General features: G+C 41.2%; 1 protein-coding gene across 1 annotated transcript in view; it reads left to right on the top strand.

Annotated features, from left to right (window-relative positions):
- The window catches only part of LOC122423127, a 308,231-nt gene that overhangs the window by 112,841 nt on the left and 167,556 nt on the right, over positions 1-27,834 (top strand). Inside the window, 1 exon segment of the mRNA XM_043439907.1 lies at positions 27,072-27,386. Within this exon segment, the coding sequence (XP_043295842.1) occupies positions 27,072-27,386 (315 nt within the window).

The following is a 27,834-nucleotide window of genomic DNA, read 5'->3' as shown; positions in this document are numbered from 1 at the left end:
ATGCAGGTCAAGAAGCAACAGTTAGGACCAGACATGGAACAAAGAACTGGTTCCAAACTGGGAAAGGAGTACATCAAGGCTGTATATTGTCACCCTGCTTATTTAACTTATATGCAGTGTACATCATGCGAAATGCTGGGTTGGATGAAGCACAAGCTGGAATCAAGATTGCCGGGAGAAATATCAATAACCTTAGATATGCAGATGACACCACCCTTGTGGCAGAAAGTGAAGAGGAACTAAAGATCCTCTTGATGAAAATGAAAGAAGAGAGTGAAAAAGTGGGCTTAAAACTCAGCATTCAAAAAACGAAGATCACCACATCTGGTCCCATCACTCCATGGCAAATAGATGGAGAAACAATGGAAACAGAGACAGACTTTACTTTTTGAGCTCCAAAATCACTGCAGATGGTGACTGCAGCCATGAAAGTAAAAGATGCTTGCTTCTTGAAGAATAATCATGACCATCCTAGACAGCATATAAAAAGGCAGAGACATTACTTTGCCAAGAAATGTCCATCTAGTCAAAGCTATGTTTTTTCCAGTAGTCATGTATGGGTGTGAGAGCAGGACCATAAAGAAAGTTTAGCACCGAAAAATTGATGCTTTTGAACTGTGGTGTTGGAGAAGACTCTTGAGAGTCCTTTGGACTGCAAGGAGATCCAAGTCAATCCTGAAGGAAACCAGTCCTGAATATTCACTTGAAGGACTGATGCCGAAGCTGAAACTCCAATACTTTGGTCACTTGATGCAAAGAGCTGACTCTTTGGAAAAGACCCTGATGCTGGGAAAGATTGAAGATGAGAGGAGAAAAGGATGACAGATATGAGCTGGTTGGACTGCATCACCAACTCAATGGTGTGAGTTGAGCAAGCTGCAGGAGTTGGTGATACAGGGAAGCCTGGTGTGCTGCAGTCCATGGGGTCACAGAAAGTTGGACACTACTGATCCACTAAACTGAACTGAAAGGTGAAGAAGTTAATTACGTGCATGGAGCAGTAAATGCAGGAATCAGATTTGTTCAGGAAATCAAGAAGAAACTGAGGGGGCTTAGAAAGCACCTGCTACCTTTTTATTAGTACAGGACTGGTGGAAGGCAAAAATAAGATCAGAGATGATGGACTGACTGACTCAGAGGAAAGGAGAGCTGTTTAAGGATGAAGGTCAAAACACAAAGAGACAAATTCGGGAAACTGAGCCTGACTGTCAGCACAGAGTGATGTAGAGGGAGCAGGAGATGCAGCAGGGCGGGTGCTCTTAGACAGGACTTAGATCTGGTTGTTTGTAAATTAGAAATAGTGACTGCGAAACAACCAAGCCCAACAGAGGAAGCAAGGTGAGCTCAGACAGAGCAACTTGGGATGAAGACACAGAAGGAAGAGGAGATCCCGGGACATACCTGCTTCATGTGACAGATTCTGTCTTCTTTTCAAGTCTTCTTTCTCTGTGATATCCATCAGAAGACACTCTGTTCTGCTGCTGGAAAAAGTGACCTCTAAATCTCAGTGTCTCTCTCACACACACACATATAGACACATACACACCCATATATACACACATACACATGCACACATATAGCCATACACATGCACACATATAGAAACACACACATACACACATACATACACATGCACGCACACACACACTCATCACAACCTACAGTCGTTTGTGGTCCGTGAGACTCTTACATGTGCACCGTCTGGAACATACAATTCTGGGACAGAAAAGAGAGTCTAGAGAATCACACTTGGGCTTTTCCTGCCTCCACTCAGAAGTGACACAGGTTACGCCACCCTCGTTTCATTGCCCAGAATGAGTCACTGAGGACTGGAAATACAGCTATTTGACTAGCATTACTGTCTATCCACATCCTTCAGTGGACCTCTTGAGAGCAGTGCTCTCAGTTTTTTCTCACCTTGGAGAAGCTTCGGAGGTACAGCTTTGTGAAGAAATTGACCGTGATCCTACCCTCTCCTAGTGGGATTTGAAGGCATTTTCTGTTTGGATCCTTTGGCTGGTGTGTCTCTGACTCCTGACTCCACCTCAGTCTGTGCTGAGTGGGATTAGTCAGATTTGTGTCTCCCTTGTCCCCCACCTCCCTTCTCCACTCAGTATCACTAACTGCAGGGTGATTTTCAGCATTTGTCCATGCATTCATTTCTTTAGTTATCCAACATTTGTTAAACTCTTTCTATGTGTCTTTACTTGATCTTAAGGAGACACCGAAGAATAAGACATAATACTTGCTCTCCAGAAGCCCATACTTCAAGGCAATATATGGAAGAAAGTATATGGAAGAAAGTTTTTATAGATTAAATAGATAAAACAGTAAGATTTAGCTGGAGGAATTAGGAAGAATTCACAGAGGTGACGACTTTATGGATTTAAAAACAAGAGAAGATTTATGAATTTTCTTTTTGTAATAGGCTTAAAAATGTGTCCTCTAGAATTCAAATATACATAAATGTAATATTCTCTATTATTATCACTGATTTCATCTTATGCACTATCAAGTAACACAGATTCTCCCATTTAAAATTTGTCCCTCAACTTAGCTTGAGTTCATTGTAATAACTGTCTTGTCATTTCTTGTTCAAGCTCCCTGCTAAGACTGGTTTTCCTGTATTTAAGGAGGCATCTTCTTGTCTCCTCTCCCACAGACGGTGTCTGGGGTGGGAGGGCTCCTTCCTTTCCACCAGCAGTGGGGAAGGGTCCTTGGTCTGCTTGCTCTCCACTTAGAATCTGCTTGTCTTTGACTTAGTAGCTTTGATGGTCTCTGGTCTCTGGGTATCTGATGCTGCACTGTGGAGGAATGAATGAGGCCAATTCAGAGCCATACTCTTTGTTCGATATTGCCAGTTATAGACTGTAAAGGGCTGAACAGAGATGATGGGCTGGACCTCAGCCAGCTCATGACCTTGCTCTTTCCTCCATGCCCTTGTGATGAGGTGGTCTTTGGTAAAGGAGACTTTACGAACCCTGGTTCCATCCATCCATGCAAGGAACACAGATGGTGAGGTGGGTCTCCATTGCTTTGATGTAATGACTCAATTAATTCTTTCCTTTAAATTGTGTACTGCTCTTTTAATTTAAAAATATTTTGTATTTTAGTCACTCTGTCCGATTAGTCTTGAGGAAATGTTCTTTAGGCAAGCAGGTTTAATTATTAATTTTCCTGGCAAAGAGGTTACTGAACCTCTGAACCTCTATTTTCTCATGGTGATTTGGGAATAATAATGCTACAGATTGTATTGCTTTACCATAAGACCAAGGAAACAGTCAGCCTAAGTTGAAGAACAGGATTCTTCCTGCTCTTTGCTTCTGTACTTCTAATTCAATACGGAGCTGTTAAAATAAAATTTTTATAGCAAAATTTCTTCCTGTTACAGTTATGTGTGGTTTGAATCGAAAATGTGCCAAATGATAAATACATAAACATCCTGACCACTTGGCCATATCTGATTAAGACAAGAACAGGAGGCTTCATGGCCTTCACCTGTCAGGGTGCTGTGGTTTATCGTCTTTATCTTCAGATATACAAAGACACTTGCAGCATTTTTATACATGTTTAGAAGTGGCTCTCTCAGCACTGCTCTTGGAATGGGGCTAGCCTTGTTTCTGGTATTGTAATTTACTGCATTCCTTGCAGCAAAGTGTTGAAGTGAACCATACATAGCTTATATCATTTAATCATATTGAAATATCATTACAGCAATTGACACAACCTGCACTGTGCTCTTAAGTCCTCACGACAAGTTAAATTAGTTCTCAAAAGATTTCTTTTGATTGAAATGTTTTGTATAAAATACCTGACTGACATTCATTCATTCAGTTATATAAGAGACATCATTTAGGATTTTTTATTAGCAGGATTTGGGGATAAGGGGGTGAATTAGACACAGAAATTCTACCAAGTCCATGTATAAAGTAATATTAGCAAGTAAACAACTTAATTCATGAGGTTCACAGTTGGTAGGGTCAAAGTTCATGAGCAGTAGAATGGGGGACAGAGAGAAGGAGTGATGTGTGGAAGACTCACAACTCTGGCACCAGTCACCATCACAGCATGTCAAAACTCTGGGAGAGTTTTGATAGCTCCAGTCAAGGCTCCAGGTAACAGAATTTAATTCCTGTTCTAGAGTTCTGTGATTCCTGGGATGGGATGGAGAGAGGGGCCCTAATATTGCTTCTCTATCACTACTATGTACTACTATTAACTAGTAGTTATATCTCTTACTAACCCAACTCATTTAATTCTAACCAAAACTCTGTCATCTAGGCACATGGATAACTCTCCCTTTACAGACTAAGCCACTGCACAGAGAGTGTAAGGACCCGGCACAAGGTCACACACGTGGTATGTGGCTGAACTCTGAGTCACGACAGGGCAAACTGGCTCCCAAGTCTGTTCTCCTGACCCCTGCACTGCACTCTCTCAAGTTCATTGTGGACAAAGTTGGTTGGTGTCCTCCTTAAAGCTCTCTTCCTTCAAATCTTGGATGAGATGGGACACTGAGATTTTCTTATGTGTCAGAGAAGATATACCTTCATCAGAGGGTGAGTTGGTCCATGTTGATGCTGCCCTCCCAGCTCTGGGGTAGCGGGTGCTGGGGACCCTATAGTAACCCTGAGTTAGCCCCACCTTTCCAGCCCACCCCTCCCTATGACAGAGTCTGGAGCCCCTAACAGTTTCTTATCTGTGAGATCTCAGTCCTGAGGTAAGACAGTATGTACCTGGTTCACTAAACGCATCCCTCGGTCATCCTGTGGGAGGGATGAGTGGGCACCAGGAAGTATGTCCTGTGTTCTAGGTGTCTGCCTCAGGATTCTGGTGATGCTGTGGAGTCCATAACTGGGTAAGGAATGATGACTCTGGGCCCCAGAGGGAGTAGAGCATCAACTCTAAGTGACAGAGCAGATCCTGGTCCTACTCCGGCCCCTGAGTTTATATTCTGGTTCTGACATTTCTAATCAGTTATTATCACTACTGTGTCAAGCATCCAGAGGGAGATGGAGTTCATGTACAGATGGGGGCTTGAAAGTGAGAGGAACACAGAACAAGAAAGTGACTGTTGTAAAATAAAATATCAGCACATTTAATAGAGAGAAAAAAATGAGTTCAGTTGACTTTTCTCCCTTTTCATTTACCTGAGCCTCAAATAGGAAGGGTGGGCATGACAGGACAGAGAAGCTATGTCTGCTGACCAGGATGAGGGGCCCATCTGGTGGGGAATGTGACAGGGCTGTGGACTGGCCCACAGCTTCCCTCAGTGTTGGCTTCACTGAGACCTTAAGGTGTGTGTGGTGGGGGTGCATGGAGTCATCCATCTTGGAGCTTGGTGGGAACTCTGAAGTGTGTGTGTCACAGATGTGTCCTTCCCTCATCTCTGCTGAGATGATGAGAGTCTGGGTGAGGGGGCCTCAGTGTGGGCTTGTGTGGACCACAGGGGTGCATCATGGGAATCTTTAGCCTGAGGGGGCATGAGGCACGTGGGGTAGCATTTTAGTGACCTTGAGTTTATCACTATCTTATATGCCCTTACTGTCCTTCTCAGTCTCTACTCACCTGAGGCCTACTTTCTGGTTACCATCTGGGAGCTTCTTCTGATCAGTGGAAACAGAAAAAGGCAGCAATGGCCACACTGAACCTCAGCCCCTTCTGCTTTGATCTGTCCCCTCATCCACCCGGGCTTCCATTCTTGTTGTCGCTTTTCCTCTTAAATGTAGAATGAAGGAGGTGGGGTCACTGATAGTTTCAGGCAGCACGAACCCCTTCTCTTTTCTGCCTCACAGGCCTCTTCTTTGACCCCTTGCCTGCAGCTACCATGTAGCAGAATACTTTCTATTTATCCTTCTGTCTGGGGCGGTTCCCTTGAATTATATTTTGTATCTTCTTTAGTAATGGCTTATAATATACTGAATCTTATCAAACCAAACTGTCAATATGCAAAGGGGCAAACTGTGAAGTTTAGGAATTTAAGTCTTTCTAAACTACATGTTTTATTCTAGGGATCCCCAAATCCTATTTTGGCAGGCTGGAGTTGAAAGACGACTCCTACCTTCTCTTTGCTTCCTATAACAGCAAACTCTTTCTCTCTTGAAGCATTATTTGGTGACTAGCTGAAAGGGATATTTCACATAAACTGAAATGCAATATAGGGGAAGGTATTTAACGTGGCTGAAAAATCCCTTATAGGACTTCCCAGGTGGCTCAGCAGTAAAGAACCCACCTGCCAATGCAGAAGACACAGGAGACGTGGGTTCAATCCCTGAGTCAGAAAGATCCCCCAGAGAAGGAAATGGCAACCCACTCCAGTATTCTTGCCTGGGAAATCCTGTGGACAGAGGAGCCTGGGAGGGCTACAGTCTATGGGGTTGCAAACAGCCAGACACAACTGAGAATGCATGCATGTGCTCCAGCACCCAGGCTCCAGATCCTTCTGAGAAGGGGGGAAGAGATAAGCAAACTCATCCCTCTGCTTGATTGGTCCCACCTCCCTGCCTCCGAGCTCACCTATGAATTCCTGTGCTCCTGGTCCTCACTTTCCGCTGGCCTGATCAATATTCTTGCATTTCTAGCCTTCTTGTAGTTCTCTTCTTCATCCCTGAGCTCATTCCCAGGGAAGATCAATGCTTGATTCCACCAGAGATATTCCCCACAGGCCAACAGATCCCGTCCTCTGACCCTGTCAGATCTCACAGTCAGGGTGATCAGACGAGAAAATATCACTCATGCTTTTTGATGCAACTTTTCTACACCAGCCTCGGTCATGGAGCCCGGCTCTCAGGGACCACGGAAGCGGGAGGTCAAAGGACCATGTTTCTCATATAAGGAAATGTTGAAGATTCAGAAGCTCATTGGTGTCTGAGCTTCAGAAAGGGGCAGATGCAGCCTCCAATAGTGCCTGAAATGGTGAAAGGTGTCGCTATTGGCTCTCAGGAGGGAGGATGTAGGGGATGGTCTATATAGACCCCAGTCGGCACCCTGACGCCTCCTCACAGGCTGATCCTGCAGCTGGGACTGTGACCTTGAGGACGTGGGGTCAGGATGGCTCTGAGCCGACACCTCTCCCTCCAGGGACTCTGTGTCCTCCTCCTCGGCACCATGGTGGGTGGTCAAGGTAAGAGCTGCCCCTCTGTCCTGGGTCCACAGCAGGGAGAGGATGCCTTGGTGAACGGAAAGGTGTCTGGGGTTCTGGAGCTGCGCCTCAGTGTTTTTGACCAAAAAGCAGCCACAGTGACTGAATACTGGTCCCTCTCCTGTGGGGAGTCCACTGGTCATAGCGGCAGATTTTCCAGAGCAGTGAGGTTTGGTCTGACCGAGCTGGGTCAGCCTGAGTCCCTCCACTGTCTCCCTTTTCTCAGGGAGCCTCTAGGAGTCCCAGTGGCTCCCAGTGTATGGAAGATCCAGTGACGGAGCTCAGCTGGGACTCTGGGCTGTTCCCACAGGCTCCATGTGCCTGGTGTGTGAGCACTGCCCCTGGGTCCCTGTGTTTCCTGTGTCTATGCTCCTGTAGGCTCTGTGCTTCTCTCTGTCTCTTTCTGTGTATGTGTCTCTCTCCCTGTGTGTGTATGTGTAGTGTGTGAGGGTGCATGTGAGGGTGTCTGTGGCATGAGGCTGTATGAGGGTGTGGAGCCTGTCTGTGTGAGAGGAATGGGGCTGCTGAGCAGGGACTGAGTGTGATGGTCTGTGAAGCAGACAGGGTCCCACAGGGCTGGGGGTCATGGCCACTGCAAGTCACCAGATCGGAGATTATTGTGCACCTGCCTGCCTCTCTCTGGGTCCTCTCTTCCATCTTCCAGCCTCCCATATTTCTTGTCCTGCCCTAAAATGTAAATTTTATTTCATCAGGCATTTAGTAGTTTTCAACATTTCTGTTATTATGAAAAAAGGTGCTCTGAGCTTTTCTGTGTTTAAATGTAAGGACCATTCGTGATTATTTCTTTAATGATGTTCTCTGGGTAGAATTGTTGTTTCATGGGCTGTGAATATCCTTAAAGCTTTTGGTACATAGAGAATAAGTGCTTTTTGAAACGTTTGCACTGAGTTTTATTTCCACTAGAACTGTGTGAGAATATTAGTTTCCACTTACCCTCACCAACATTTGCTTTTTACCAAGCTTTAAAATCTTATCCAGTTTCATAGGAAAAAACTAGCATATATTCACTAATTTAATGCTTCATTTCCTCCTTCCTTGCTTGCTCATGACATTTGTGCTTATTTAAATTATGATGTTTGTCATTTTGGCATCATTTATATTGGAGTTCTCTATACTATGACTGTCGGAGAAGGCAATGGCAACCCACTCCAGTACTCTTGCCTGGAAAACCCCATGGAAAGAGGAGACTTGTGGCCTGCCATCTATGGGGTCGCACAGAGTCGGACATGACTGAAGCAACTTAGCGGCAGCATACTATGACTGTGACTACTACGCCAGTTCAGCTCAGTTGCTCAGTTTTGTCTGCCTATTTGTGACCCCATGGACTTCAGCACGCCAGGCTTCCCTATCCATCATCAACTCCTGGAACTTGCTCAAACTCACCTCCATCGATTCGGTGATGCCATCCAACCGTCTCATCCTCCCTTCCCCATCTTCTCCTACCTTCAGTCTTTCCCAGTATCAGGGTCATTTCAAATGAGTCAGTTCTTCCCATTAGGTGGCCAAAGTATTGGAGCTTCAGCATCAGTCCTTCCAATGAATATTCAGGACTGATTTCATTTACGATTGACTGCTTTGATCTCCCTGCAGGCCAAGGCACTCTCAAGAGTCTTCTCCAATATCACAGTCCAAATGCATCAATTCTTCAGTGCTCAGCTTTCTTTATGGTCCAATTCTCACATCCATACATGACTACTGGGAAAACCACAGCTTTGGCTAGATGGACTTCTGTCAGCAAAGTAATGTCTCTGCTTTTTAATATGCTGTCTAGGTTGGTCATAGCTTTTCTGACAAGGAGCAGGTAACTTTTTTTTGTTTGTTTTTAGATTCCACATATAAGTGGTACCATACAGTATTTGTCTTTTGCTATCTGACCCATTTCTCTTAGTATCAATTCAGTTGCTCAGTCATGTCTGACTCTGTGACCCCACGGACTGCAACACGCCAGGCTTCCCAGTCCATCACCAACTCCTGGAGCTTGCTCAAACTCATGTCCATCGAGTCGGTGTGCCATCCAACTATCTCATCCCCTGTTGTCCCTTCTCTTCCCACCTTCAGTCTTTCCCAGCATCAGGGTCTTTTCCAATGAGTCAGTTCTTCGCATCAGGTGGCCAAAGTATTGGAGTTTCAGCTTCAGCATCATTTAGTTTACGTTCTAAGATCATCCATGGTGTTGCAAATGGCAAGATTTTATTATCTTTTATAGCTGAGTAGTATTCCATTTTGTGTGTGCATAAATAAATTTAAATATATGACATCATTATGTCTTATTTAAACACATCTTAGAATATTTTAGATAATAGTAAGAAAATAAAATAGTACTAATGCTGCATATTATTAATTATATTACGTATTAGTTAACAATGGCATAATATCAGTTTTAAAATTCCCTATTTAGTAAGGTAACTAATGAATTATCATTTATATTTCATTCTTTCCTATAGTTTCACTACAGTATAACTATTATACAGTTAATTTCATAAAAGTAAATGCTCTTGTCTAAACAAGGTATCATTTTTTATTGAATCACCCAATATTGGAACTGTGGTAGTCCGCTTTTTGTTCTGAAGTAACCATTTTCTTTTTCTTCTTGTGGTATGTAAGATAGACCTATATTTTGACAGACATATAACTAAAGATTTCATTGCTGCAATAAATACAAAATACCATTATTTCCATAGACTGAAAGATTCAATAATATACTGTAACTTTATGGTAAAGGCATTTAATATCTTTCATGCTATTGAAAATTATAATTTTTAAAGTGGTATCTTTAAATTTTTGTTTTCTATTTGTTTTGGGGATAGAAAAGTGTTTGATTTTTAAAATATTAATTTGTTTATGGTAAGGATAAGTACTTATTTGTTTGTTTGTTTAGTTGCCAAGTTGTGTCTGACTCCTGTGACCCTATGGACAGCAGTCTGCCAGGGTCCTCTGTCCATGAGATTTTCCTAGCAAGAATACTGGAATGGGTAGTCATTTCTTACTCCAGGGATTTGGGTCGAAAAGCAGTTGATTTTTATTTTTATTTTTTCCCCATTTATTTTTATTAGTTGGAGGCTAATTACTTTACAATATTGTAGTGGTTTTTGCCGTACATTGACATGTATCAGCCATGGATTTACATGTATTTCCCATCCTGATCCCACCTCCCCCCTCCCTCTCCACCTGATCCCTCTGGGTCTTCCCAGTGCACCAGCCCCGAGCACTTGTCTCATGCATCCAACCTGGGCTGGTGATCTGTTTCACCCTTGATAATATACATGTTTCGATGCGATTCTCTCAAAACATCCCACCCTCACCTTCTCCCACAGAGTCCAAAAGTCTGTTCTGTACATCTGTGTCTCTTTTTCTGTTTTGCATATAAGGTTATTGTTACTATATTTATAAATTCAATATATATGCATTAATATACTGTATTGGTCTTTATCTTTCTGGCTTACTTCACTCCGTATATTGGGCTCCAGTTTCATCCATCTCATTAGAACTGGTTCAAATGAATTCTTTTTAATGCCTGAGTAATATTCCATGGTGAATATGTACCACAGCTTCCTTATCCATTCATCTGCTGATGGGCATCTAGGTTGCTTCCATGTCCGGGCTATTATAAATAGTGCTGCAATGAACATTGGGGTGCACGTGTCTCTTTCGTATCTGGTTTCCTCAGTGTTTATGCCCAGAAGTGGGATTGCTGGGTCATATGGCAGTTCTATTTCCAGTTTTTTAAGAAATCTCCACACTGTTTTCCATAGTGGCTGTACTAGTTTGCATTCCCACCAACAGTGTAAGAGGGTTCCCTTTTCTCCACACCCTCTCCAGCATTTATTGCTTGTAGACTTTTGGATAGCAGCCATCCTGACTGGCGTGTAATGGTACCTCATTGTGGTTTTGATTTGCATTTCTCTGATAATGAGTGATGTTGAGCATCTTTTCATGTGTTTGTTAGCCATCTGTATGTCTTCTTGGGAGAAATGTCTGTTTAGTTCTTTGGCCCATTTTTTAATTGGGTCACTTATTTTTCTGGAATTGAGCTTGTATATTTTTGTATATTTTTGAGATTAATCCTTTGTCTGTTTCTTCATTTGCTATTGTTTTCTCCCAATCTGAGGGCTGTCTTTTCACCTTGCTTATAGTTTCCTTTGTTGTGCAAAAGCTTTTAAGTTTCATTAGGTCCCATTTGTTTATTTTTGCTTTTATTTCCAATATTCTGGGAGGTGTGTTATAGAGGATCCTGCCGTGATTTATGTCAGAGAGTGTTTTGCCTATGTTCTCCTCTAGGAGTTTTATAGCTTCTGGTCTTATATTTAGAGCTTTAATCCATTTTGAGTTTATTTTTGTGTATGGTGTTAGAAAGTGTTCTACTTTCATTCTTTTACAAGTGGTTGACCAGTTTTCCCAGCACCACTTGTTAAAGAGGTTGCCTTTTTTCCATTGTATATTCTTCCCTCCTTTGTCAAAGATAAGGTGTCCATAGGTTCGTTGATTTATCTCTGGGCTCTATATTCTGTTCCATTGATCTATATTTCTGACTTTGTGCCAGTACCACACTGTCTTGATGACTGTGGCTTTGTAGTAGAGTCTGAAGTCAGGCAGGTTGATTCCTCCAGTTCCATTTTTCTTTCTCAAGATTACTTTGGCTATTCAAGGTTTTTTGTATTTCCATACAAATTGTGAAATTATTTGTTCTAGTTCTGTGAAAATACCATTGGTAGCTTGTTAGGGATTGCATTGAATCTATGGATTGCTTTGGGTAGTATAGCCATTTTGACAATATTGATTCTTCCAATCCATGAACACGGTATATTTCTCCATCTGTTTGTGTCCTCTTTGATTTCTTTCATCAGTGTTTTATAGTTTTCTATGTATAGGTCTTTTGTTTCTTTAGGTAGATATACTCCTAAGTATCTTATTCTTTTTGTTGCAATGGTGAATGGTATTGTTTCTTTAATTTCTCGTTCTGTTTTCTCATTGTTAGTGTACAGGAATGCAAGGGATTTCTCTGTGTTAATTTTATATCCTGCAATTTTACTATATTTGTTGATTAGCTCTAGTAATTTTCTGGTAGAGTCTTTAGGGTTTTCTATGTAGAGGATCATGTCATCTGCAAACAGCAAGAGTTTCACTTCTTTTCCTATCTGGATTCCTTTTACTTCTTTTTCTGCTCTGATTGCTGTGGCCAAAACTTCCAAAACTATGTTGAATAGTAGTGGCGAGAGTGGGCACCCTTGTCTTGTTCCTGATTTCAGGGGAAATGCTTTCAATTTTTCACCATTGAGGGTAATGCTTGCTGTGGGTTTGTCATATATAGCTTTTATTATGTTGAGGTATGTTCCTTCTATTCCTGCTTTCTGGAGAGTTTTAATCATAAATGGGTGCTGAATTTTGTCAAAGGCTTTGTCTGCATCTATTGAGATAATCATATGGCTTTTCTCTTTCAATTTGTTAATGTGGTGTATTACATTGATTGTTTTGTGGATATTAAAGAATCCTTGCATTCCTGGGATAAAGCCCACTTGGTCATGATGTATGATCTTTTTAATATGTTGTTGGATTCTGTCTGCTAGAATTTTGTTAAGGATTTTTGCATCTATGTTCATCAGTAATATTGGCCTATAGTTTTCTTTTTTTGTGGCATCTTTGTCTGGTTTTGGACTTAGGGTGGTGGTAGCCTCATAGAATGAGTTTGGAAGTTTGCCTTCTTCTGCAATTTTCTGGAAAAGCTTGAGTAAAATAGGTGTTAGCTCTTCTCTAAATTTTTGGTAGAATTCAGCTGTGAAGCCATCTGGTCCTGGGCTTTTGTTTGCTGGAAGATTTCTGATTACAGTTTCAATTTCCTTGCTTGCGATGGGTCTCTTAAGATATTCTATTTCTTTCTGGTTCAGTTTTGGAAAGTTATACTTTTCTAAGAATTTGTCCATTTCTTCCAAGTTGTCCATTTTATTGGCATAGAGCTGCTGGTAGTAGTCTCTTATGATTCTTTGTATTTCAGTGTTGTCTGTTGTGATCTCTCCATTTTCATTTCTGATTTTGTTAATTTGGTTCTTCTCCCTTTGTTTCTTAATGAGTCTTTCTAATGGTTTGTCAATTTTGTTTATTTTTTCAAAAAACCAGCTTTTAGCTTTGTTGATTTTTGCTATGGTCTCTTTAGTTTCTTTTGCATTTATTTCTGCCCTAATTTTTAAGATTTCTTTCCTTCTACTAACCTTGTGGTTCTTCATTTCTTCTTTATCTAGTTGCTTTAGGTGTAGAGTTAGGTTATTTATTTGACTTTTTTCTTGTTTCTTGAGGTAAGCCTGTAATGCTATGAACCTTCCCCCTTAGGACTGATTTTACAGTGTCCCATAGGTTTTGGGTTGTTATGTTTTCATTTTCATTCATTTCTATGCATATTTTGACTTCTTTTTTGATTTCTTCTGTGATTTGTTGGTTATTCAGAAGCATGTTATTTAGCCTCCATATGTTTGAATTTTTAATAATTTTTTTCCTGTAGTTGAGATCTAATCTTACTGCACTGTGGTCAGAAAAGATGACTGGTAGATTGTTGAACTGAAATCTAATCTCATAAGTGACATCTCATCACTTTTGCCAAATTCCATTGTTAGATGCATTTTACTAGGTACATTAGAGTGTGGGGATTACGCAAGGATGTGAACACCAAGCAGCAGAAATAATCAGAACACTTTAGAGCCTGTTACCCCAGCCCTCTGTTCCTCAGCTGGATGAGATGCTCCCTATGGACAGGGAGGGAGAAGGAGGATTCCTCACTGGATCCCAGGCCATGATCTGTAACTGAGACGGGGAAGCTGGGACCTAGTAGCCTTGGGCACATCTACAGGGAGGGCAGCATCCAGAGTCTCTGAAGGCCTGTCCTCAGTGGTGTCCCTGGAGCTGGTTGTACAGGATCATGAGAAGCACCTGGTGCCTCTCTTCCTGCTCCATGTTCAGTGATGGCACTTTGGGAGCTTAGAGCTGGTCATGGTGGGACTATATATACCACAGAAGTCAACAAATGCTGTACACAGGGAATTTTTTTCAGAGATCAGAGTGTTGTTTTTTTTTTTATTACTTGGCAGTACACTATTGCATGGTGTCCTAAGACCTGTCCTGCATCTGTGTCTGTGTCTTTCTTGCAGATCTGGAGTTGAGGCTGAAGGATGGAGGTCACCGCTGTGAGGGGAGAGTAGAAGTGAAACACCAAGGAGAATGGGGCACAGTGTGTGATTTCAAGTGGAGCTTAGAAGAGGCAGCTGTGCTGTGCAGACAGCTGGGGTGTGGAGCTGCTGTTGATGCTCCCCAAGGAGCTTACTTTGGACCAGCAGTTGGCCCAATTTGGCTTGAATATATTCACTGCAGTGGGACAGAGTCAGCTATCAAAGAGTGTGCTTATCCTACTGTTAAAGACTATCGTCCTGAGGGCTTTTCTCATGATCAGGATGCTGGAACAGTCTGCTCAGGTAAGTCCTGTCTGGTCTGGGAAGGGGTTTCCAGCAGGAAAAGCCTCAGTCTCATTCCCAGCCTAACTATAAAATACAGATCACAGCCTTTAGTATATATGTGGGTGAAGATTCCAGCTACACAGTTATTCCTAGAGCATTAGGTTTTCAAGGGAGCAGAAGATCTTGCTTGGCCCTGAACAGTAAAGGCTCCAGATCCATTGGTCACTGTAACCTTCAGGTTTGTGTGATATGTCACAGGAGGCAGTGAGATGAGATCAAATATATCATACAAGTACAACTGCCTGGTTGAACCTATATTAATTAGGTTCATCATGGTAGATTTTTGTTTTTCCATGGGATGGTCAGACGACTTCAGCTCTAAGAGGATTATATGAGAGGTTCAGGTAAGGAGAGATGTGAATTTATTACACCAACAGATCCTAGAGAGACAGAGTATCAGCAGGTGGGTACTTGGGGAAGGTGCCGGTAGAACACCCTGATCCAAGTAGTGGTGCCTCCAAAATGGAGTGTGAGGACCCATGGACAAGCGACAATACATATATATGGGTCTTGTTTTTGTTTTCACCCAGCCAATCTATGTCTTTTGGTTAGAGCATTGAATCAGTGTACATTTAAGGGAATTATGGAAATGTATGTTCTTACTGACATTCTGTTAATTGCTTTGTATGTTTTTGGTAGGTCTTTTTTTCTTCCCTTCCTCTTTGGTTCTCTTCTCATTATTTGATGGCCATCTTTAATGTTGAGTTTGAATTCCTTTTTCTTTATTGTGTGAATATATGCTGTAGATTTTTTGTTTGTGGATATCATGAGGTTTTGATATGCAGTCTATTGTAAGTTGCTGGTCTCATAATTTCCAATGCATTTCTAATATCTTGCATTTTTACTCTCCTCATGATTGCTAGTTTTGGTATCATATTTTTGTGTGAAAGCTTTTCTAACTTTTCTGTATGTTTGCTTTTACTGGTAAGCTTTCTCATTCACACTTTCTTTTTTCTTCTCTGGCCTTTTAATTTTCTGCCTAGAGAAGTTCTTTTAGCACTTGGAAGTTGGTATAGTGGTGTTGAATGTTGAGTTTTAAGCCAACTTTTTCACTCAACATTTGGAAAACATTCAGCTCAACATTCAGAAAACAAAGATCATGGCATCCAGTCCCATCACTTCATGGCAAATAGAGAAACAGTGGAAACTGGCAGACTTTATTTTTGGGGTTCCAATATCACTGCATATGGTGACTGCAGCCATAAAATTAAAAGATGCTTATTCACTGGAAGAAAAGTTATGAGCAACCTAGACAGCATATTAAGAAGCAGAGATATTACTTTGCCAGCAAAGGTCCGTCTAGTCTAGGCTATGGTTTTTCCAGTGGTCATGAATGGATGTGAGAGTTGAACTATAAAGAAAGCTGAGCACTGAAGAATTGATGCTTTGAACTGTGGTGTTGGAGAAGACTCTTGAGAGTCCCTTGAATTGCAAGGAGATCCAACCAGTCCATCCTAAAGGAGATCAGTCCTTAATGTTCACTGGAAGGAATGAGGTATTGGAAGCTGAAACTCCACTTTGACCACCTGATGCAAAGAGCTGACTGATTTGAAAAGATCCTGATGCTGGGAAAGATTGAAGGCAGGAGAGGAAGGGGACGACAGAGGATGAGATGGTTGGATGACATCATTGACTCAATGGACAAGGGTTTGGGTGGACTCTGGGAGTTGGTGATGGACAGGGAGGCCTGGCATGCTGCGCTTCATGGGGTTGCAAAGAGTCAGACACGACTGAGTGGCTGAACTCAACTGAACTATACTTTTTATTGCAGTTACCATGGAACTTGTATAAAATATTTTATTTTTTTCTTCCATTTATTTTTATTAGTTGGAGGTTAATTACTTTACAACATGGAACTTATATAAAATATTTTATGATTATAACAGTATATAGCAGAAGTTAAGTACTGTTATGAAAGCAACTTAATTTCAATAGCATGCAGAAACTGCATTTTACTCTTCCCCTACATTCTAAGTGATTGATGTCAGATTTTACTTCTTTCTATATTGTATTTCCAACAGCAGCTTTCTGTAATTATAGTTACTTTTATGATTGTCTTTTGATTTATATTTACATACTAATGTTAAAAGCAAGTTATGTACCACTATTACAGTATTACAGTATTCTGTATTTCTCTTTAGATTTAACAGTAATATTTACACTTTCATATATGAAGATACTTTTGTATCATTATTTTGTTTATAAATTTAAACTTGAAGAACTCCTTTTAGCACTTTGGTAATGTAGTGATGCTGAAATCCCTCAGATTTTGCTTGTCATTTATATATATGACATATATATATATATATGCTTCCCTTCCCTGGTGGCTCCAATGGCAAAAAATTCTTCCTACAGTGAAGGATACCCAGGTTTGGTCCCTGGGTTAGGAAGAACCCCTGGAGAAGGGATTGTCTACTCACTCTAGTATTCTTGCCTAGAGAATTCCATGGACAGAAGAACCTGGTGGGCTAGATATAGTTCATGGGGTCACAAAGAGTTGGACATGGCTGAACTACTAACACACACACAAATGTATGTATAACATGTATACATTATATAGCATATACACACATGTATTATATAACATATATGGTATACATATATTATTGTTGTTTTGGTGGTGGTGGTGGTTGGGATTAAACCTGCGTCTCCTGCATTGGCAGGCTGATTCTTTACCTCTGAGCAACCTGTGAAGCCCTTTTGTGTGTATATACACACACACACATATATATCTAATACCTCCATTTTAAAAGGACAGTTTAGCCATATAAAGTTTTGATGATTGGGTTGACAAAGTTTTGTGTTTTTCTTTTCCTGTGGTACTTTTGATGTATCATCCTGCTCTCTTGGCCTTCCAGGTTTCTAGTTTTAAAGGGTTTTTCTTGGTGACAAGTCACTTCTTTTCTGTTTTCAAAAATTTCTCTTTGTCTTTAAATCTTGGTAATTTAGTCATAACATGTCTTGGTGTGGACCTCTTTGAGTTCCACCTATTTGGGAACTCATAGGCTTCATGATCAAGGTATCCATTTCCCTCCCTAGATTTGGGGATTTCTCAGTTATTATTTCTTTGAGCTTTCTGCTCCTTTCTTTCTTTGTTCCTACTGGGATTCTCAGATATATACATATATATGTATACAAACATATACATATATATATATATATATGTATACATACGTATACATACAAATATATACATATACATATATATATAATACATACATATATATATATATATATATATAGCTTGTGGTATCCTATATGTGCTATGTATTCTGTTCACTGTTTTTTCTTTTTATTTTTCTAACTTGATAATTTCAAATGGAATGTCTTCAAGATTACTGATACTTTGATTTCCATGATAGAGTTTCCTTGATGCTTTCCCTTGGATTTGTAATTCAATTATTGAATCCTTGAGCTCCAGAATTTCTGTTTGGTTTCTTTTTTATGTTATCTAGTTCTTTATGAAGCTTCTCATTTTGTTCATGCATGGTTTTCCTGATTGTGTTTACTTGTCTCTCTGTATTCCCTTGTTGGTCACTGAGCTTCAAAACAATGAATTTGAATTTTGTATCAAGTAGTTCATAGATCTCTATTTCTTTAGGATCAGTTTTGGAGCTTTATTAGTTTCCTCTAGTGGTGTCATGTCTGCTAGATTCTTCAGGATCTGGGTAGGCTTGCACTGGTGACTGTGCATTTGAAGGAGCAGACACTTCTTCCAGACTTTACAGACTGGAAGTAAATATTTACTGCTTTGTCCTTGAACTGATAGGACTGCCTCTGGAATCATGGACTAGCAAAGCTGGAGTCAGGTTATGTGGCTGCTCCTGGAGCTGCTTTGGGGTCTATGGTCAGTGGGTATGTAGCAAAGGCATGGATGGGTGTGGTTTTCTCTGGGTTCCTGCATGGTCAGGATTGCCTCCGACTGTGGTAGAATGGGTCTGGACTTAAGTCAAAAGGCTGTTTATAATCCATACTCAGGTCTGCAACTGGCCATCCTATTAACAGAGTTGCCAACAGGTCGTGCCTCGCTCTGGATATCTGGGCAGACAGGACTGCCCAGGACCACGGTGGTGCAGGGTTGGAGCACTATTATGGAGCTGATTCTGGGTCCACAGTTCTGTCTGAAGTTGACAGCCATGTTGCTGGGGACACCCTGTTTCTGTGGGAGAATGAGAGCAGGGGAATCTCCTTTTCTGTCATCTTGATGTCAAATATGAATACAGAAAAAGTGCAATAATAGAATTAAAATCAGTTAAATATCACCCCTTAGATTTTCTGTGATTCCTGTCTCAGAAGAAAAACCTGTAATAGGAACTGTTTGGCAAACTTGCAGTCCCATCAACTTCCAATCAGAACTCCCTCTCTCCCAAGTTCATTGACAAATCTTAGGGTTTCAAGAGAGATGGTTAAGACCACATCCCCTCTTCTAAGACCCTTTGAGCTTTCTTAACTCATGTTCTTTCCCACTGAAGTCATCTAAGAAATTCTTGGAATTTTTTCCATTAAAAAAAAAATCTCAAAATGGATTAAAGATCTAAATGTAAGACCAGAAGCTATAAAACTCCTAGAGGAGAACATAGGCAAAACACTCTCTGACATAAATCACAGCAGGACCCTCTATGACCCACATCCAAGAATATTGGAAATAAAAACAAAAATAAACAAATGGGACCTAATGAAACTTAAAACCTTTTGCACAACAAAGGAAACTATAAGCAAGGTGAAAAGACAGCCTTCAGAATGGGGGAAAATAATAGCAAAAAAAGCAACAAAGGATTAATCTCAAAAATATACAAGCAACTCCTGCAGCTCAATTCCAGAAAAATAAATGACTCAATCAAAAAATGGGCCAAAGAACTAGGCAGACATTTCTCTCCAGAAGACATACAGATGGCTAACAAACACAGGAAAAGATGCTCAATATCACTCATTATCAGAGAAATGCAAATCAAAACCTCAATAAGACAGAAATATAGATCAATGGAACAGAATATAAAGCCCAGAGATAAATCCCCGAACCTATGGACACCTTATCTTTGACAAAGGAGGCAAGGATATACAATGGAAAAAAGACAACCTATTTAACAAGTGGTGCTGGGAAAACTGGTCAACCACCTGTAAAAGAATGAAACTAGAACACTTTCTAACACCATACACAAAAATAAACTCAAAATGGATTAAAGATCTAAATGTAAGGCCAGAAACTATAAAACTCCTAGAGGAGAACATAGGCAAAACACTCTCCGACATAAATCACAGCAGGATCCTCTATGACCCACCTCCCAGAATATTGGAAATAAAAGCAAAGCTAAACAAATGGGACCTAATGAAACTTAAAAGCTTTTGCACTACAAAGGAAACTATAAGCAAGGTGAAAGGACAGCCCTCAGATTGGGAGAAAATAATAGCAAATGAAGAAACAGACAAAGGATTAATCTCAAAAATATACAAGCAACTCCTGCAGCTCAATTCCAGAAAAATAAATGACCCAATCAAAAAATGGGCCAAAGAACTAAACAGACATTTCTCCAAAGAAGACATACAGATGGCTAACAAACACATGAAAAGATGCTCAACATCACTCATTATTAGAGAAATGCAAATCAAAACCACAATGAGGTACCATTACACGCCAGTCAGGATGGCTGCTATCCAAAAGTCTACAAGCAATAAATGCTGGAGAGGGTGTGGAGAAAAGGGAACCCTCTTACACTGTTGGTGGGAATGCAAACTAGTACAGCCACTATGGAAAACAGTGTGGAGATTTCTTAAAAAACTGGAAATAGAACTGCCATATGACCCAGCAATCCCACTTCTGGGCATACACACTGAGGAAACCAGATACGAAAGAGACACGTGTACCCCAATGTTCATTGCAGCACTGTTTATAATAGCCCGGACATGGAAGCAACCTAGATGCCCATCAGCAGATGAATGGATAAGGATGCTGTGGTACATATTCACCATGGAATATTACTCAGGCATTAAAAAGAATTCATTTGAACCAGTTCTAATGAGATGGATGAAACTGGAGCCCATCATACAGAGTGAAGTAAGCCAGAAAGATAAAGAACATTACAGCATACTAACACATATATATGGAATTTAGAAAGATGGTAATGATAATCCTATATGCAAAACAGAAAAAAGACACAGATGTACAGAACAGACTTTTGGACTCTGTGGGAGAAGGCGAGGGTGGGATGTTTTGAGAGAATAGCATCGAAACATGTATATTATCAAGGGTGAAACAGATCACCAGCCCAGGTTGGATGCATGAGACAAGTGCTCGGGGCTGGTGCACTGGGAAGACCCAGAGGGATGGGGTGGGCAGGGAGGCAGGAGGGGTATCAGGATGGGAAATACATGTAAATCCATGGCTGATTCATGTCAATGTATGGCAAAAACCACTACGATATTATAAAGTAATTAGCTTCCAACTAATAAAAATAAATGGAAAAAAAAAGAAAAATTATCAGAAAAATATAAAAACCATAAATGTTGATTATTTATAATGCTTATGTTTCTTCTCTCAGACAATCTCCCTACATGTTGGTATGCATTCTTATATCCTGCTTCATGATTTTCCTTACCTAAATCACTTGAGGAATAGCTCCTGGGAGAGAAAACTATTCAAAATAATAGCCTCACAAGTCTCAGGAAAATTTTCTAAGTTTGTCTGGAGGACAGATCTCTACTCTGTCATAGTCCATGTCTCTCTGGGGTCATTCTGTTCTTCATATGTCTGCATTCATATTTGAGTGCCAACACATTATGCAGCTTCCTTGGGCTCCATAGTCCTGGGCTCCTAAATGTGAAATTCACTTCTCCAATCAATGATAAATTACATGTTCCTGGTACTCAGCCATTTCTGATGATAGGTCTTGGACTCCGTAGTTTCCAGGTCTGTAGATAAGGGATTCATATTTCTAACCATTTTCAGAGTATACATTGTTGGGATACAGTCATCCCAAACTGACCCTGCAAATTCTTCTGAATTTCTCTTCAGAATCTTGTTCATGAAAATGGAATTCTGAAACCAACTATCAACTTCTCTCTCCATGCCCCGCTCCTGGAAAAGAAAAGCATTCACATCATTGCCTGTGATCTGCTGTTTTCATTTGTCAAGTCAGGATCAAGAACATTCACTGGGTTTGCTTGTCTGTTTCTCTTAGGATTTACCCGTCTAGCTGAAGGAGATGGACCCTGCTCAGGGCGAGTAGAAGTTCATTCTGGAGAAGACTGGACCCCAGTGTCTGATGGGAACTTCACACTCCTCACTGCCCAGGTCATCTGTGCAGAACGGGGATGCGGCAAGGTTGTGTCTGTCCAGGGACACGTGCCCTTCAGAGAGTCAGATAGCCGGGTCTGGGCTGAAGAGTTCAGGTGTAAAGGGGAGGAGCCTGAGCTCTGGTTCTGCCCCAGAGTGCCCTGTCCAGGGGGCACCTGTCAGCACAGTGGAGCTGTTCAGGTTGTCTGTTCAGGTGAGATGTAGGAAAGCTTATAACCTCTCTGCTTACCTTGTTCAGGTGAGAAAATCAGAGTTTGCTGAAACGCTGTTTTCTTCTACCAATGTACACAGAAGTCCGGCTCATGTCAAATGGCTCCTCTCAGTGTGAGGGGCAGGTGGAGATGAACATTTCTGGACAATGGAGAGCGCTCTGTGCCTCCCACTGGAGTCTGGCCAATGCCAATGTTGTCTGTCGTCAGCTCGGCTGTGGAGTCGCCATCTCTACCCCCAGAGGACCACACTATATGGAAAGAGGTGATCAGATCTCAACAGTCCGATTTCACTGCTTGGGGGCTGAGTCCTTCCTATGGAGTTGTCCTATGACTGTCCTGGGTGGTCCTGACTGTTCCCATGGCAACACGGCCTCTGTGATCTGCTCAGGTAAGAGAGGGTGAAGGGCTACTGGTACTCAGGATGCTCCTGGAGTGAAATGTCCCCAAGAGAGATAGTGACAGGAAACTGGCATCAAGTCAGATATTTCATGGTGAAATGTGGTTCTTCTCATTGTTCATTCATTTTCCAAGTCAGGGCAAGAAGTGGTAAGGGGAAATAATGTAATTTTAAGCAACACTATTATTTAAATATAATCATAGAAAGCAATGTATAAGCAGTAAGTGTAGGCTTCAGTCATGTACCCAGATCAGCAAAGAGAACATTCCCAGCCCCACAGTCGCTGTGGCCTCACCATAACTGTGTCTCCCTCTTCTCCAGTTAAGACTGCTTACCTCACTTCTACTACCATAGAGTGTTTTGTCATTGTTTGAACTGTATATAAATTTATGCAGTGTGTTACCTTTTGTGTATAACTTTGCATCACCATTATATTTGAGATACACTCATGAGGTTGCTTATAGAAGCATTTTATTCATTTTTATTACAGTAGAGATTGTCTTTGAAAGATCACACGACCATGAATTGGTCCATTCCACAATAGATGGTAGAGATTTGAGTTGTTTTTCCTGTTCTTGACTATTACAAATATGATGCTACAACTTACCATGACAATGACTTTGGGTGAAAACATGTTATTTATCTTCTGTGTTTAACCTTTGGTCTTTCATTTTCATTTTTTTTAATGGTATGATGTTCTTTGATGAGCCAAGCTCTCAATCTTAAGAAATTGCAATTTATCAACTTCTTCCTTTACTTTTAATGCTACTTATATCCTTTCAAAAGAACTTTGTTTACTCCAAGACCATAAAAATATTCTCCAAGAGTATCTCATGTAAGTTTAATTATTTTTCTCTTGAGTAGAATTGTGCATCCCTTCTGCAATTGATGTCTGCATAAGATAAGATCAAGATTCATACGACATCAAATTGACTCAGAATCTTTTTCTGAAAAGACTTTTTTCCCCACTGCAGTGCTACCTTTGTCATAAGAAGAAGAGCATATGTTTGAGTCTTTTTTAAGACTCTCTATTCTAATCTGTTGTATCATTTGTTTATCTTTGCACCAATACTGCATTTATTAATTATTGTAACTTTATAGTAAGTCTGGATAATTTTAATGCAAAGAGTTACTTTATATTATTAACTCTTCTACCTCTGTTGCTTTTTTGGTCACCTGTGTTGGTAATTCTTGTTCTTTTGTATATTATTTCAATTTTGGAATCAGCTTTTCATTTTAAAAAAAATGTGTATTTGTTTGATGGTGTTAGGCATTAGTTGCAGCATATGGATCTTCATTATGTCTTGAGGGATCTTCTGTTATGACACATGGACTGCCTATTTGTGAGGCTCCAGCTGAGATGCTCTGTGGCATGTGGGATCTTAGTTCTTACACCAAGGATTGAATCTGAGTTCTCTGCATTGCATGGCTGATTCTCAATCACTGGATCAGGAGAGACATCCCTCATCTTGTCATTTTTCACCCCCAAAAAGGTGTATTTTTTTTGAGATTAGAGTTAATCTACACAGAAATTTGAGGTGATTGACTGATAATGTTGAGTCTTCCAATTCATTGACACTGTATATATATGTGTGTGTGTGTGTGTGGATCCCTCCATTCAGTTAGGTTTCCAATTTCTCTCAGCAGTTTTGCCCATCTTCTGCTAGGTTTTTCTCCTAGGCATTTGTGTTTTTGGTGTTATAAGCACTTCTTTTAGTGGAAGTATTCTAGGAATGATTTATCTCTGATTTGTTTTTACCTTCCCCTTTTTAAATTTTGATGTAATTTGAGACTTACAGAAAAGCTGTAAGAATAATATCAGAATCCAGAAGACCTTTAGCTGGATTTCCCAAGGTTAGTATTCTGCTTTAATCTCTCCCCCCAGTTGATATCTCTCTCTATCTCTGCTTCTCTTTCATTCTGTCCCCCTCCCACCACATTTCTCCATGAATATGTAAAATCTTTCTGAGTTAGGTTGCAGACATGATGTCTCTTTACCTCTAAAATGCTCTGAGGGATTTCCTTATGTAACCACACTTCAGTCAAGTCATCAGACCACTTCAGCTCCAGGTGACATCTAAGTGCAACCACATGAAAGACTCTAAGACAGAACTGCCAAGTGGGATCTTTCCGAAATTTCTTACCCAGGAAGTCTTAAGCAAAATGAAGTACATATTTTTGCTTAAGTGGCTAAGTTTTATGGGAAAATTTATTATACAGCAATATAACCAGGACACGACTCCCTGGTGGCTCAGTGGTAAAGAACCCTCCTGCCAAGTCAGGAGACATGAGTTCTGCTCCTGGGTTTTGAAGATTCCCTGGAGAAAGAAATGGAAACCCACTCCAATATTCTTGCCTGAGAAATCCCATGGACAGAGGAGCCTGGTGGGCTATAGTGCATGTGATCCCGAAAAGTATCAGACAAGATTGAGTGACTGAACAACAACAACAGCAACCAGGACACTTATTTTAAGACCTGCATCTCTAAACAGAAGACTGTTTGTCCTCTGATCTTCTCTTTACTGTTTCTGCTTTATGCCGAGTTAATGTGCTGAAACGGTCATCCTTTATATCTTAACATCGGCTGTTAAGTTTTTCAGGGCTAGGATTTTTATCTGTCTTTATTCTGTCAATTTCTTTTGTCAGTTAATCCCATGAGGCCTTCAATAATGGCTATTTAAATTCTCCATCAGATAGCTCTAGTAACTGAATAACTTGGGAAATTCTTTCTAATGTCTTTTTCCTCCTGGTTTTCTATGAGATTTCTTTTATATGTGCATTGTTTTTAATAACAAACATTTTAGATGAAAAAGTGGTAGAATCCCTTTGGAAAAGATTTTATTTTGCTTTTCCTGTTTATGGACAGATTTAGAGACAAAACAGCTTATTTAACTCATTCTTAGCACAATCGTTGGCTGAAAACAATTGTGGCACTTTCAGAAGCAGAGCTCTCCCTAGAAAAGGTGAACCCTAAACTGATAACCTTACTGTTACATTTCAACAGTACATGAACCGTGAACTTCCAGATGTTCAAGCTGGTTTTAGAAAAGGCAGAGGAACCAGAGATCAAATTGCCAACATCTGCTGGACCATCAAAAAAGCAAGAGAGTTCCGGAAAAACATCTATTTCTGGTTTATTGACTATGTCGAAGCTTTTGACTGTGTGGATCACCACAAACTGGAAAATTCTGAAAGAGATGGGAATACCTGACCACCTGACCTGCCTCTTGAGAAATCTGTATGCAGGTCAGGAAGCAACAGTTAGAACTGGACATGGAACAACAGACTGGTTCCTAACAGGGAAAGGAGTACATCAAGGCTGTACATTGTCACCCTGCTTATTTAACTTTTATGCAGTGTACATCATGTGAAATGCCAGGCTGGATGAAGCACAAGCTGAAATCAAGATTGCCAGAAGAAATATCAATAACTTAAGATATGCAGATGACAGCATCCTAATAGCAGAAAGCGAAGAAGAATAAAAGAGCCTGTTGATGAAAATGAAAGAAGGGAGTGAAAAAGTTGGCTTAAAACTCAACATTCATAAAACTAAGATCATGGCATCTGGTCCCATAACTTTATGGCAAATAGATGGGGAAACAGTGGAAACAGTGACAGACTTAATTTTTTTTTGGGGGGGGGTGGTGCTCCAAAACCACTGCAGATGGTGATCTCAGCCATGAAATTAAAAGATGCTTGCTCCTTGGAAGAAAAGCTTTGACCAATCTAGACAGCATATTGAAAAGCAGAGACATTACTTTGCCAACAAAGGTCCATCTACTCAAGGCTATGGTTTATCCAGTAGTCATGTATGGATGTGAGAGTTGGACTATAAAGAAAGCTGAGCACTGAAGAATTGATGCTTTTGAAATGTGGTGTTAGAGAAGACTCTTGAAGAGTCCCTTGGATTGTAAGGAGATCCAACCAGTCCATCCTAAAGGAAATGAGTCCTGAATATTCATTGTAAGGACTGATGCTGAAGCTGAAACTCCAATACTTTGGCCAGTTGATGTGAAGAGCTGACTCATTGGAAAAGATCCTGATGCTGGAAAAGATTGAAGGCAGGAGAAGAAGGGGACGGCAGAGGATGAGATGGTTGGACGGCATCACTGACTCGATGGATATGAGTCTGAATAAACTCCTGGAGGTGGTGATGGACAGGGAGGCCTGGCTTGCATTCAGTCCATGGGGTAGCAAAGAGTCGGACATGACTGAGCGACTAAACTGAACTGAACTGTTACATTAACATTGTTTATCTCAGACTTCATCACTAGGTCATTATTTAGCTTAATTCAGTTTCCTGTTCTTCAGCCCACCAACCCTCTAATCATTGCTGTTTCTACAGGAAACCAGACCCAGGTGCTGCCCCAGTGCAATGACTCCGTGTCTGAACCAGCAGGCTCTGCGTCCTCAGAGAAGAGCGCCCCCTACTGCTCAGGTGAGGTCCCACGGGACAGAAGTCCTTTCTCATCGCCCCTGTCAACGCCCGATTGTCCCATTTCTCTCTCCTCAGACAGCAGACAGCTCCGCCTGGTGGACGGGGGCGGTCCCTGCGCCGGGAGAGTGGAGATCCTTGAGCAGGGCTCCTGGGGCACCATCTGTGATGACGGCTGGGACCTGGACGATGCCCAGGTGGTGTGCAGGCAGCTGGGCTGTGGAGAAGCCCTCAATGCCACGAGGTCTGCTCACTTCGGGGCGGGATCAGGGCCCATCTGGCTGGACGACCTGAACTGCACAGGAAATGAGTCTCACGTGTGGAGGTGCCCTTCCCGGGGCTGGGGGCGGCACGCCTGCAGACACAAGGAGGACGCGGGGGTCATCTGCTCAGGTCTGTGCTGCACACTGTCCACGGGCTGGGGGAGGGGAGAACCTGGAGCCGTGGAGACGGGAGTCTGAGTCCTGAGGGAGATACACTGAAAGGATCAGAGAAAGAGGCTTCCTCGCATGGAGCCTGTCTTTCCAGCAGACGTGAAGACTAGGCGTTTTTACTTCCTCCTGCAGCAGCTGACGTTCTAGTCCTTTCTTCTCAGCACAGTTTCCTGGCAGAGCCATTTCTTAGAATTTCCAGTTGAAAGTCGGATTCACCTTCCCTTACATATGGGACAAAAATCTTAAGTCAATGGTACTAGTTTCTGTTTGCTTCTGTGACAAATTACTTCATAGTGGTTTAAAACAACATATATTTATTGCCTTAGAGTTCCGTAGGTTCAAGGTTCAATAGGATCTCCCTGGGCTTGAATCAACGTTTCAGCAGGGCTACATCACATCTGAGGCTC

The sequence above is a fragment of the Cervus canadensis genome, chromosome 21 (genome assembly GCF_019320065.1).
Source record: "Cervus canadensis isolate Bull #8, Minnesota chromosome 21, ASM1932006v1, whole genome shotgun sequence".
In the NCBI taxonomy this organism is placed as follows: domain Eukaryota; kingdom Metazoa; phylum Chordata; class Mammalia; order Artiodactyla; family Cervidae; genus Cervus; species Cervus canadensis.
This window is presented reverse-complemented; position numbering and strand designations above follow the sequence as displayed.